The 12,323-nt window shown below is 51.2% G+C and overlaps 1 protein-coding gene across 2 annotated transcripts in view; it reads right to left on the reverse strand.

Annotated features, from left to right (window-relative positions):
* Positions 1-12,323, reverse strand: part of GALNT14 (polypeptide N-acetylgalactosaminyltransferase 14) — a 232,321-nt gene that overhangs the window by 53,293 nt on the left and 166,705 nt on the right. For both annotated transcript variants that reach the window (XM_053588156.1, XM_053588157.1), the window contains exon 3: positions 4,206-4,304. In XM_053588156.1, the coding sequence (XP_053444131.1) occupies positions 4,206-4,304 (99 nt within the window). The remainder of the gene's footprint in view (positions 1-4,205; positions 4,305-12,323) is intronic.

Raw genomic sequence — 12,323 nt, forward strand, 5'->3', positions numbered from 1 at the left:
GCTATAGTCCTCAGTGCCCAAGCCCCAAGCCACCATCACCTGGGATCCAGACTTACTACCCTGTTTCCCGAAAATAAGACATCCTCCGAAAATAAGACCTACTTACAGGAAAGATAAGACGTCCCCTGAAAATAAGACCTAGCACATCTTTGGGAGCACACCTTAAAATAAGACACTGTCCAGGAAAACAGGAAACAGGGTAAGAGAGTAACAGTTTTCCAGGAGACAGGGTAAGAGAGACTTTCTGGGGTTGGGGCCCAAGAAAGTGTCTTAACAAGCCCTCCAGGAGCTCTTACTCCCTGCTCAAGTTTGAGAGCCACAGCTGTCTTCCAAGGTTGGAAGCTCATAAAAACACCTGTTATCACCTGTGTAGGCTCACTGTGTGCCAGGCATTGCTCCAAGTTCTTTACCCATCTGAACTTACTCAGTCTTTTCCATAGTAACCCCAGGTAGTTATCAGTAGTAGTTTCTATTTTGTAGAAAAGGAAACTGAGGCAGAGAGGTAAAGTAGCTAGCCTAGGGTCGCACAGCTGTTAAGGGGAGAGTAGGCAAATCTGGCCCCAGAATCCAAATTCTTAATCACTTTAATCTGAGAAATGTCTCCTCTAGATCTAGGATATTACCAAAAAAGCCAAAGTGAGAAGATCAGGATGTGATGTGATCAGCTGTGCAGGCTCCAAAGCTCTCCAGGGGAGGGGCAGGGCTGTAGGATGGTGCCCCAAGAGAAAGGGGACACCCTGAGTCTTACATATACACAAGGACTCACTGCATCAGCAGCATTCCTGCTTCTTAGGGGAGGATGTCCCCTAATTCACCAATGTTGGATTCCCTTCCCACCATCCATCCACTCCGCCTAACCTCTGCCTGGCTCTGACTGTCCCCAGCTAAACTAAGAGCTTGTGGTGGGGGGCAGGGGCACAGTGGGAGGGAGAGGGGAGCTGTCCAGAGTGCTAGGAAGTTAAAGATGGAAGGTACCTTGGGGAAGATCCCTTCATTGATGGCAAAGGTGGGGTAGGCCGTGCTGTCCATTCCTTCCTTTCTCAGTGCTACTGATTTGTGCAGCAGATAGGGCAGGGAAACTCATAGAAGTAATCTCCCCTGACCCCACCTCTAACATCCATTCCCACCCAGCTGCTGATGGGTGAGCTCCTGTGTGTCCACACACCGTGCTTCCCAGGCCCTATCCTGCAGGTCACCTGTGTCAGGGCTGCGCTAGGGGCCTGGTTTTCACCTGGAGTTCCAGGAGGCAGGAAATGGGCTTTCTCAGCTACGTCATCTGGCACATCATGGTGTCTTCTGAAAGGTATAGTGCTGAGGGGCTGCAAACCCCCTCCCAGAGAGCCAAGTGTCAGGGCAGCTGCCCATCCATCGGGGCAGTGGACAGAGGAGCTGGGGTCACATCCCCAGGCAGGCGGGCAGGCTGGCTTCTCCACTTCCTGGCCTGTGGCCTTGGGCCTCGAGGCAGAACACAGTGCACAGGCTCAGGGTGAGGCTCCTAACCTACAGTGAGACATGGACTGTGTTCTGTGTACCCAGAGCTCAGGATACATCTACCATGTTAATATTGTCATTAGTGAGTATCGCTGTTACTATTAAAAAGATATGGAGGATCAGCAGGAAGAGGAGAAATACATCTCGGAGCTGATGGGTTTAAGTCTATGCACAGTGGCTATAGTGTCCCCAATAACATAAGCATAGTGTTAGGAGGCACAGGGAGCAGCAGGCCCCTGAGACCCTGTATTACTTTGTAGTGCTCCAAAATGTCCAAGGCATTCCCCAGAGGAAAGTTTATTGTGGAACATGCGAGAGAGCTAGAAACACAAAAGACACTTTTATCACCATTTCTTCCCAAATGTGGTGAACAACCTGCCCAAGGTCACACAGCTAGGAAGTGGTAGGCTTGGGACTTGACTCCAAGTACAGTGCCCTTTTAAATGTCCCACAGACGCTTTTCTCTCGCCAAGCACTTACTCTGTGCCAGGCACACTTCTCAGTCCTCTAGCTGACTAGCCTGAAGCAGCCCTGTGTGCTAAGTACAACTAGTATTCCCATTTCCTTGATTTGGAAACTGAGCTGTGGGGAGGTTAAGTAAGAGATGGATAAGATAGAGTTCTTTTCCCAAGACAGCTCCCTGAAGACTGCACAGGAAAAATGCATTAAAGGTCAGAACAGTGATATGCAGAGAAGGACTGGAGGAAGACTCCATGGGGTGCACATGAGTGCAGTGGGGTGCAGCCATCAGAGAACTCCTTGAAGTACCAGAAGCTGCTGGCCTGGAAAGCTAGGAGCTTCACTCAGATGCTAATTTATAGTGTCCTCATGAAAACATCAGCAGACATGCCCAGTCAAGACCTGTGTTGCAGCCACCATGGGTGGTGGTGGGAAAGCAGAGACTGCCATTGGCTTGTTGCACTGTTCCCCTCCCCACCCCTGCCTCCATGATCAAGCAGATCCTGAGGGTATATGGGGCAGGGGGCCATGGTCTAGCACCTGTGCTCCACTGTGTGTCTGCTCAGCCAAGACACTCTGAGCTCCCCTCACCAGAACACACCCAGGTAAATCGGACCTGCCCATCCCTGTACCCCCACACACACCTGCCCCAGTTTATAAATCAGGCTGGCACTTTATTAATCTACCGTGAGACTCACGGTTGACACCTGACAGTGACTTGGCACATTTTCTTGTCAAAAGCTGTTGCCTTGTTGGGAAATCAAATTCAAATCTCATAGCTTGTAGGGTGAATGCAGAAGCCAGGACGAACTCGAGGCTGTGCCCAGAGCCAGCCATCAGTGGCCAAGGACTTCTGGGCAGCAGACAGAGCTGTCCCCTTGGACGGGTGGAGGCAGCAGGCTGAAAACCTCGTGTCTGGACAGGCCCCTCCCTGTGTTTCTGTGGGACGTACTGACTGTGCACAGGGGACACCCATGATTAGTGGCAGGTGGGGATGAAGCTCTGAGCCTTCCCTCAGGGACCGTCTGCTGCAGAACTTACCTCCCCTCACCTGGAGCATCCTGTCTGCTACAGCCATGAGGGAGCGGGAGGGAGAAAGGAAACATGTGGCTTGGTTGATGGAAATGACAGAGATTTTGCTGGGCTTGGTATCCTTTACTTGGCCCATATTTAATCTTATTTCCTTCTGGGTGGCATCAGGCGACCATGTGACATGCAGCCCAGCAGATCTAGGAGGATGCTAACAAGCTGAATCCGGCAGGCATGGAGGTACAAGGGTCTCGCTCTGCTGGCAGGGGTGGCTGTGTCATTCTGCTGCCTAGCAATGCTGATGCTGAATGCCACCACCAGAATTAGCCTTGCTCTAGTTGGGCTGCTGAAAGGACTGTGGGGTCAGAGTGCGAGGCCAAGAGTGCTTCACTCTTGTTAGTTGTGCGTAACATTAGGCCTTGATTTCCATCTCCCATCTCGGCTTCCTCAGCTGTAAAGTGGGTGTGGCAACAGCCTTCCCTGTCCCTAGCTGAGCACAGGCCAAGGTGTGTCTGAAGAAGAGCAGAACTTAAGATGAGGCAGATCCTGGAGCCTGAGTAAAGGTCAGGTGAGCACTGGGAAAGGAGGGGAGCAAAACAGCCAGGATCTGTAGAGGACCCAGGGAGGAATTCACGGGCAGGCCTGTGATTAAAGGTTTGTGTTCTGAGGAAGCTCTGTGAGGGGCTGGTGTTGGAACATGGACATGTCACAAACTCATGCAGAATGCACCCATTAGAGCAAGAACCCAACCCAGACAAGGGCTGAGGGTGGACTGAGCCCAGGGCAGGCACGGCCAGGAGGGCAAACCTTAGCTGACTGGCATCAGCATCACCCTGGGCAGGTGGGTAGGGGCTGGAGAGGCAGGGGCTGGGTGGGCCACAGCTGGCAGGCCTGAGGCTCCCCTGGGCCTCAGCTCCTCTCTTAGCTGTGAACATGGGAGCCTGTGCCCTAGAGGCCCTCTAGCACAGCCAGGAAGGCCTATATCCCAAGACTTTCCACAGTTATCTGACACCCCAGGCCTTTCTCAGAGAAAGACCCTTATCTTTCTCCCTCTAGAATGTGACAGCAGCCTCCCTCCTGGGAAGGTGAGGAGTGACTGAGTGGCTGTGTGTGATGTGCAGTAAGACGTGCCTGGAGTTCCCAGCTCAGGCCGGCACCCGGTGAGCACACACCCCCTCACCAAGCACTGGTCTGGAGCTGCTGACAGACCAGGAAGGGGCCCTCACCTGCGGATGGTCCTGAGCAGGGTGGAGCGGGCTTCATTGTGGAAGGTGATGATGATGCTGGTGGGTGGGAGGTCCGTATAATATACCAGCAGGGTGCATCTGGGGAAGGAAAGGCAAAGACAGTGAGACTTGGGGCAAAGAAGACCTGAAGGGCTAGAACAGTGGTTCTCAACCTTCCTAATGCTGTGACCCTTTAATACAGTTCCTGTGGATCGCGACCCACAGGTTGAGAACCGCTGGGCAAGGAACAAGGGCACTTAGTGTCTGGAGGGTGTCCCCAGCTGCTCACCCCAGAGCACGGGGTAAGATCCCACGGCCTCACCTGACCCTAGGAGGGGCCGGGAGCTCAGAGAATAACTGAAGCCACATTTCCCATGACCTTGGGGCAACTTGGGCTTGGAGCAAATCAAGGTGATAAACAGAAGGTGAAAGTGGCATTTCGTGTATGCCTGAGTGTGCACAGCGGTCCCCACCAGCCGCATGAACCCAACCCCAAATCTCGGGCTCTGCTCCTCAGCTGCTTTCCTTCCAGCCCTTTCACCTGAGCCCCTGCCAGCAGGCAGATGCTTACCGGGTTCTGAGCCAACAGCTCCAGCCCGCTGTGCCAGGCTGCCCCAGCCCCTGCCACACACACCTGAATCTGGCATGTTTAAAGAGGTGACGCCCCCAACCCCTGTGTAGGCAATAAAACCCCATCTTGAAAAAGCATTCACTTCCATGGAGCCAGGATTATTTTGTATGACAATTACATCTGGGGTAATTTCAATTTAATACCTCGCTGCAAGTGAAAATTGTAGCCTGCAGCCCGAAAATTACTATAATAATGAAAATAAACCTGCCGAGTGAGGCTGGTGCCACCAGGGCCATCACTGGGTAAATGCTTCCTCCTGTTTCTTGCTGTTTCAGGGTTGCTCAAATATTGGGGGGGGTATTAAAGAGGAAGTAAAAATATCACACTTTGGGGGGAGTCAAACATTTTCTCTTTTCACTTTCCTATTTTCCCATAGGCCTGGGGCTTTTAATGTGGGCCCAGGGATGGCCTTCAAGGGTGGGTGAGCCCTCTGAAACTCTTTGCAAACTGCGTGTGCAAATGTACATTATTTCCCTGAAAAGATGGTTTGCAGTTTCCAGTGGAGTCTCAAAGAAGTCTGTGGCCTAAAACAGTTAAGATCCTCAGGCCCAGGCTATAGGGTCTGATGTCCCTCTGCCTCCCTGATAACTCTGGATGGTTTAGTGCATGCTGTTGGCACAGAGAACTTATTCAGAGGAAGCTGGGCTGTTCTGCTCAGGACTCAGCTCATCAACAAGGAGCCAGGACTTGGGGCTAGAGACAGTGGGAAGGGTGAGCCATGACCTTCAGGCCTGTACTCTCCCCATAGAGGCAACTTCCCACTATGTCCTTTCAGCTCCACCTTCTGAATGCCTCACTTCTCTCCTCATCATGGCCCAGCTGGAACAGTCTTCACTCCTCAGGGGAGCACTATAGCAGCCTCCTGCCCAGTCTCCCCGCCTCCAGCCTCTGCTCTCCCAGTCTCAACCTGTCTACCGCCCAACTCTGCCAGGCCTTCCTCTGGCCTGAATCCTTTTAGCAGCTCCTGATGTATAAAGTCCAAACTCCCCATCACAGCCTTTAAGACCTTCCACACTCACAGTCTTAAATGCCACCATAACTCTCTGCCATTGCTCATGCTGTCCCCTCTGCATGGAGCAATGTCCTTCCTCCTTCCTTCACCTGAGGAGCTCCTATTCATCCTTCAAGACCCAGAGCAAATGTCCTCTCTGCTGTAAAGGTGTTATATACTCCCCCACATAGGTAAGGACCTATCCTTTGTGCTCCTATAATTCTACACACACACTTCTCATGATGAGACTCTCTCAGTTGACTATAAGTTCATCAAGGGAGAGAACTTCCTTGTTCATCTCTACATCACTAGAACAGGATTTAAGTATATCTGATGCTCATTTATGGAGAAAGAAGGAAAATCAGGAAATCCATGCCTACATCAGCTAAAGATGTAATCACTTTTTCTAGTTTTCTGAGGTGTGGCAGTAAGCCTCCCAGATGGCTCCCAGTGGCTCTCATCTACTGGTTTTTATGCCCTTGAGGTGTGCCCTCCCTCACTGAACCAGGGTAGTTAATATGACTGATAGAACTTGGGGAAAGCCAGCCACCATGCTGTGAGGATGTTCAAGCAGCCCTGTGGAGAGGAACTGGGGCCACCTGCTCACAGCTGGCACCAACTTACCAGCCACACGAGAGAGCCACCGTGGAGGAGGGCCCACCAGGTCTAGTCAGGCCATCAGATAACAGCAGCTACAGTGCACTTCCAAGTACAGCTCAGTGAGACGATATGCCAGAACCTCCCGCCCAGCCAAGGTGTTCCAAATTACTGACCCACCGACACAGTGAAGGCAATCAATGGTTCTTGTTGTTTGAAGTCACAAAGTTAAATCAGGAGTGATTTGTTGTGCATTAGATAACCATTATAAAAAGAGAAGGAAAATGTCTTGAAATGGCCCCCAGTGAGTTACCTGGACTTGCCTATCATTGGACACAGACCTGACTTGATTAGAGAGGAGGGAGGAGGGCTGGCAACCGGTTGAGATGTGGGGAGGGCCTGCTTGGTAGGTCGCGAGTCCGTGAGAGTGTGGAGGGGCTTGGAGAGGCCCTGGCAGAGCAGGAGGCAGCCAGTACAGTCAGCACCAGGAGGAGCAGGTGGATGTCTGGGAACAGGGGACCGTCTGTCCCTCTAAAGGAAAGTCCCAAGTCAGACAGTTGAGCAGAGTCTTCTGTTCTCTCCAACAGAGACAGGGGGCAAAACAGAGAGCCTGAGCTAATTGGCCTCTTCGGAAAACACTGCCAGGAACAGGGTATATCCAATAACCCAAGGATTCCCTGGCTCTGATGATCCCTGCCGTGGGGAGAGGATATTCTGAAATCCCCTCTAGGGGTCAGGCCCTGGGCACTGGGTTGGATATGGCTTCCCCTTCCACATGCTGGGATGCAGGGGAACCCCAAGCCCCAGCTTTCCCGATGTAAGTTATTTAGGGGCAAGTTGGGGAGGGAGGGAGGTACTGTGAGTTGTTACTGCTTAGAGAACTTTAGGAGACAGGAGCCACTTTCCATGCCTTGAAGGTACCAGCTAGGACGGCAGGTGTGTTGGTGCATGACACAGTAGCGTGCACACACACCTGGCAGAGGTGTAACCCTGCCTGGGGTGGAGAAGGAGGTACAGGTCTCGTGGGTGAGGCAGAGACAGACAGGGCATAGAAACCCAGTGGCAAGCACCAATCTGGACCTTTGGACTAAGCGAGGTAGTTCACAGGGCCCTGGCTTAGGGTCAGGACATGACAGGCCAGCTGTGGGACCTTCAGCAAACCACCCTGCTCACAGGATGCTGCCTGTTCATCTGTGAAACGGGGTGCGTGAGGGCTCCCACAGCAGCAGCAGCTGGAAGCTCTGCTTCCACGTTCGGTAAGCATGGTTAATTTGAACAGAATGTCACAAGGACCATTGTGCAGCTGAGACTCAACTGTGTCACTGGGCATCCAACTTTACAATTTCCAAATCTCAGTTTCTTGATCTGGAAAACAGAGATAATTCATCCCCTAGACTATTACTGTGTTAGGTAATAACAGATGCCTGGCAAATAGAAACTACTATTATTTTTAACACCAGTGCAAATCTGCAGACCATGCTGCCTGTTGGGTGAATGCAGAGGCTGCAGGGGCTGGAAAGACATCGCTGGTGAGTGGTTCCATCCTGTCCTTCTAGTGGGTAAGGGGCACAGAGGCAAGAGCAGGAGAGATCAGAGAGGACAGCATCAGTGTCAAGGAAAGGAACCTGGACGCCAAGGCCTGGGCTTCAATCAGGATGTTCTGAGAACTGGCTGCGTGCCCTTGGGCCTGTCATTCCCTTCTCAGAGCCTCAATACTGTCACCTGTAAAATGTGGATCGCTATGAATTCTTGTTGTGAAGACTGCAGATAACATATGCAAAGTGCCTAGTGTTTAGTAAGCACCGAGTAAATGGAGGCTACAATCGCCATCACAACTACAGACCTTCCACCTTCCAGTGTATTCTGACTGTGGTTTAGAAGAGGAAGGGGCGGTGGGGATAACCCAGTTCCGCCTCCTGCCTGCCTGGCCGTGCTGACACAGCAGGCATCAGTTGGAGCCCGGGCAGCTGTGTTCCTGGCCTCTGAGCCGCCAGCCTCCTCTGCCTACAGTGGAAAGGACAGGGGCCCTCCTGAGACTGGGCAGGAATCCCAAGAGTGCCCCCACGCAGCAAGCGCAGGCAGAGGAGGGCAGGTGGCAGGGTGAAGTCTCACACTTCCTAGGCTCAAAGGCCATCACAGGACATTCCTGCCACTTTTGCTCATGGCCCACCCCTTGCCTCATCTGACCCTCAACAGCCTCGAGCACACCCACTCTGGAAATGAGGTAAACTGAGGCTCAGACTCTTGGTAGGGGTCACACACCTGGTGAATGACAGAGTTGATGGCACCCAGATTCCCAGACTCCTCCTTGGGGCTTGTCCCCAGCACCCCTGTGAACCCAACTGGATTCAAGCCAGCAGATGCCCTGTGCCTCTGAGCCCTGCGCATGAGTCATGGGTGTACAAGGCTGGCCAAGAGGCTGAGAGAGGCCCCGAGGGCTGGACATCCCAAGGAGAGTTGGCCCGGACAGCAGGCTTTCTGTGGGAGGGGTCTAAAAGATTAATCAAACAGCTCTATTAGGGGCGCAAGGGAATGCGCATGCCTGCCTACACAGAGCTCTGGCGCCAGCAGACTGACAAGAAAGCACATTAATGATTTATTAAAGATTCTAGGTTTTACTGGAAAGAAGAGCCGGTGAGCAGGAAAGATCGCTGTGGGGGTGGGGGATACCAGACAAGTCTCCGGAGCCAGGAGGCAGGCGGTCCCTGGCTTTGTGTGCAACCAGACTCCCAGGGTCTGCAGGGCTGCCAGCCAGGCCACTCGTGATCTGTGATGTGCTGTGACATTTCTTTCTCTTTCCTCTTGTTAAGAATGAGTCAATGAAGACTCTATTTCCCCAGGTAAGACAGGAGCTGCTGGGTGCTTCCTGGGCCACTAGTCTCTCCAGCATTTGGTGCCACACACTGGCCAAAGATGCTGCCTAGGAGGTGAGCTGAACCTCTGACCCAGGGCCTGGACAGGAGTGGAACCTTCTCCCTTCATAGTTACTGCCTCCTGCCTACTGTCCCTAACCCCGAATATGTGTCAACATGGCCACATCAGAAACATGCTCAGTGACAATGGCTGTCAGTCACCACAATGCCATCATGGTGCCAACATGCCTTTTATCTTAGCCCACGAGCTTATTCAGTCTGGCAGCAGCCTGTGAAGGGGTGTGGTGATTGTCACTGATGAGCAATCAGGGCTACTGGCAGTTCCGTGCTATCTGCGGGGGCCGGGACCAACCCCTTGGATTCCCAGACATGCAGTCTTCATCCTCATTGCCTTCATGGGAGACAAGACTTGGTCATAGATTATAAACATTCAGGATTTCATTCTCAAGTGTAAAACTAGGGTGTAATTATCATTACTAAAATGTGGATATCAAAGTAAGCCAGTCTGGGTCTTGAAGGGAGGCTCTGGCATCCCAGAAGGGAAGACTGAGGCAGTTAGAGAACAGGGAACAGTCGCCTGATGTAACAGATATCAAAGAGGCCTGGGGTGGACCACTCAGGCTGAACCTCAATTCCCTGGTTTACAGTATTGATGATATCCACTCATGGGAAGGTGTTAAAACACTAGCGTTGAAGCCTTGCTGGCAGGCATTGCTCAAAGCACCCCTATATTTAATCATCACAACAACCCTATGAGGTGGCTACAATTTTATAGATTCACTAAGGAAGGGACAAGCACAGAGGCTAAGGAGCTCACTTCGGCTAGCAGAGGGAATTGAACCCAGGCCTGCCAGACTCCAGCATCTTTGTCACAGGCTGTAATAATACCTCATGCCAGGACCATTCCAGTTGTCACCTAGGTCTATCTGTGGTCTTGTATGCTGTGGGAACTCAAGTGCCCACACTTGGATAACACTTGGGTACACAGGAAGTTTCTGCCAAGTTCCAGAAACCAGCAGTTTCAGTGACCTGTCCAGGAGGGAAGGACAGGCTGCTGCTCCCAGGTGGTTACATGAAGGTGGGGAAATACTGGCTGAGCTGTCAGGAACATTGTTGACAGTGGCTCCCACTGGAGCCCAGGAGGGTCAGTGAAAATGTGACTTCACTAGGACCCTGGGTGGGACAGTTTATGAACATGTATTACCCAATAGAAAGCACTTTTGACCTAAATAGAAATTAAGATTTCCTTCCAACTCCCGTACTTCCAATGCACACTGCAGAAGTCAACCAAAGCAGAAAACGAATGAATTACTTTCTCTATACAAGATCAGATAATTAAGTTCGTGAACTCTCTGTGGTCATCTGATCTTCAGCAGTGAGGTATACAGCACTTTTTCTAGGATGGATTTGTGAACTTAATTGTCAGCCCTCATACAATGACAGTTATGATGACCATTCTAGAAAAAGAGTTCCAAAATTGCTTTGAAGGGTGCTGGTGTCGATGCAGAGCCTCCCAAAGGGAGTAACTCGAAGGTGACTTTAGTGATACTCAGCAATGAGGTTTGTAGCACTTTTTCTAGAATGAGTTTGAAAACTTAATTATCTGATCTCACGTGTTCCATTTTCCTAAACTCCAGGGCCAGAAAGGAGTTGGCAACACAGGCACCAAGACATGAAAGTGGGAGTGGGACTGCCTTCCTGGGAGAGAGCTTGCTCTCTGTCCTCAAGGGAATGACAGCCTGTGGATCCTGGGTGCACGTGGGGTAGGTCCATCTCTGTCACTTACTCTGTCACCAGTGTTAGTCCAGAGCAAGCTTCATGGACAACATCTTCTCATTCCCTGCTGTCCTCGTCACCACCCCAAACTCAAAGCTGATGTCTGCAAGGAAGAAAGAGCAAGCAGGGTGGCACCTGTGGCTCAAAGGAGTAGGGCACCAGCCCCATATGCCGGAGGTGGCAGGTTCAAACCCAGCCCCAGCCAAAAACTGCAAAAAAAAAAAAAAAAAAAAGAAAGAAAGAGCAAGCAGAGAGGAGCTCTTGGCTACAGATCTTTCCAGAATGTTGCTTCTCTCAGAACAGAGGGCAGTGAACTTGCTCCTGGCTTTTAGAATCACAGATTTAGTTGTTAGAACTGAGAACATCTAATATATCCCCTGTGCAGGTCTGTGTAAGGGAGCCTACTCTCAGCTATGAGGAAAAGGAAGATGAACAAAAAGTGTAAAAGGCCAAATCTGCGGCAGGCCCCTGGGTTCAAACTCCACTCTTCAGAAGAGGAAAACGGAAGCAGTCTAAAAAGAATGACAACTGTAAAATCAGAAATTCCTTTTAATCTCATTTCATGGGCAACACTGATCTACTGTAAGGCATGAAATTATTATTTCATGTCAATTTCACTGGGGTTTCACATGTAGATTAATTTGTTCATCCACATAAACATACCCTGCTCTTACTTCTTGCCTCAACAGCCATTCTTCTTTGGTGTTATGGAAATCCCACGTCTCTTAACAGTGAGATCTGCTGTTCCATTATGCTGCCACCTTTGAATTGCTGGATGTGTTATTAATCACGATGGACTTATAAGGGAATAAGTGGGCCAGAGGTGAACCGCTCAGGGACCTAGCTGGCCACTGTGGCGGCAGCTTCCAGAGTTGGCCCCATCCCCTTCTCTACATATAAGTCCCTTATCTTGTGTGGGCTCAGCCTGGTGGCTTGCTTTCAGAAACAGAATACAGGTAGAATGATGGATTGTCCCTTATGACTAGGTCACAAGACTGTGACTCCTATCTGCCTGGCTTTCATGTTTCCGTGAAGCAAACTGCCATATAGGAGAGTCCTAGAGGTCAAGGAATGGGACATGGCCTTGGCCAATAGCCCATGAGGAACTGAATCCTGAGAAACCACGTGAGCCAAGTCCTGAGATGACTGCAGCCCTGAGTGACTTTGATTGATGCCTGTGAGGGACCCTACAGTAGAAAACCCACCTAAAACACACCAGGATTCCTCGCCCACAGAAGGGTGAGATGATA

Source organism: Nycticebus coucang, chromosome 4, assembly GCF_027406575.1.
Source record: "Nycticebus coucang isolate mNycCou1 chromosome 4, mNycCou1.pri, whole genome shotgun sequence".
Taxonomy (NCBI): Eukaryota; Metazoa; Chordata; class Mammalia; order Primates; family Lorisidae; genus Nycticebus; species Nycticebus coucang.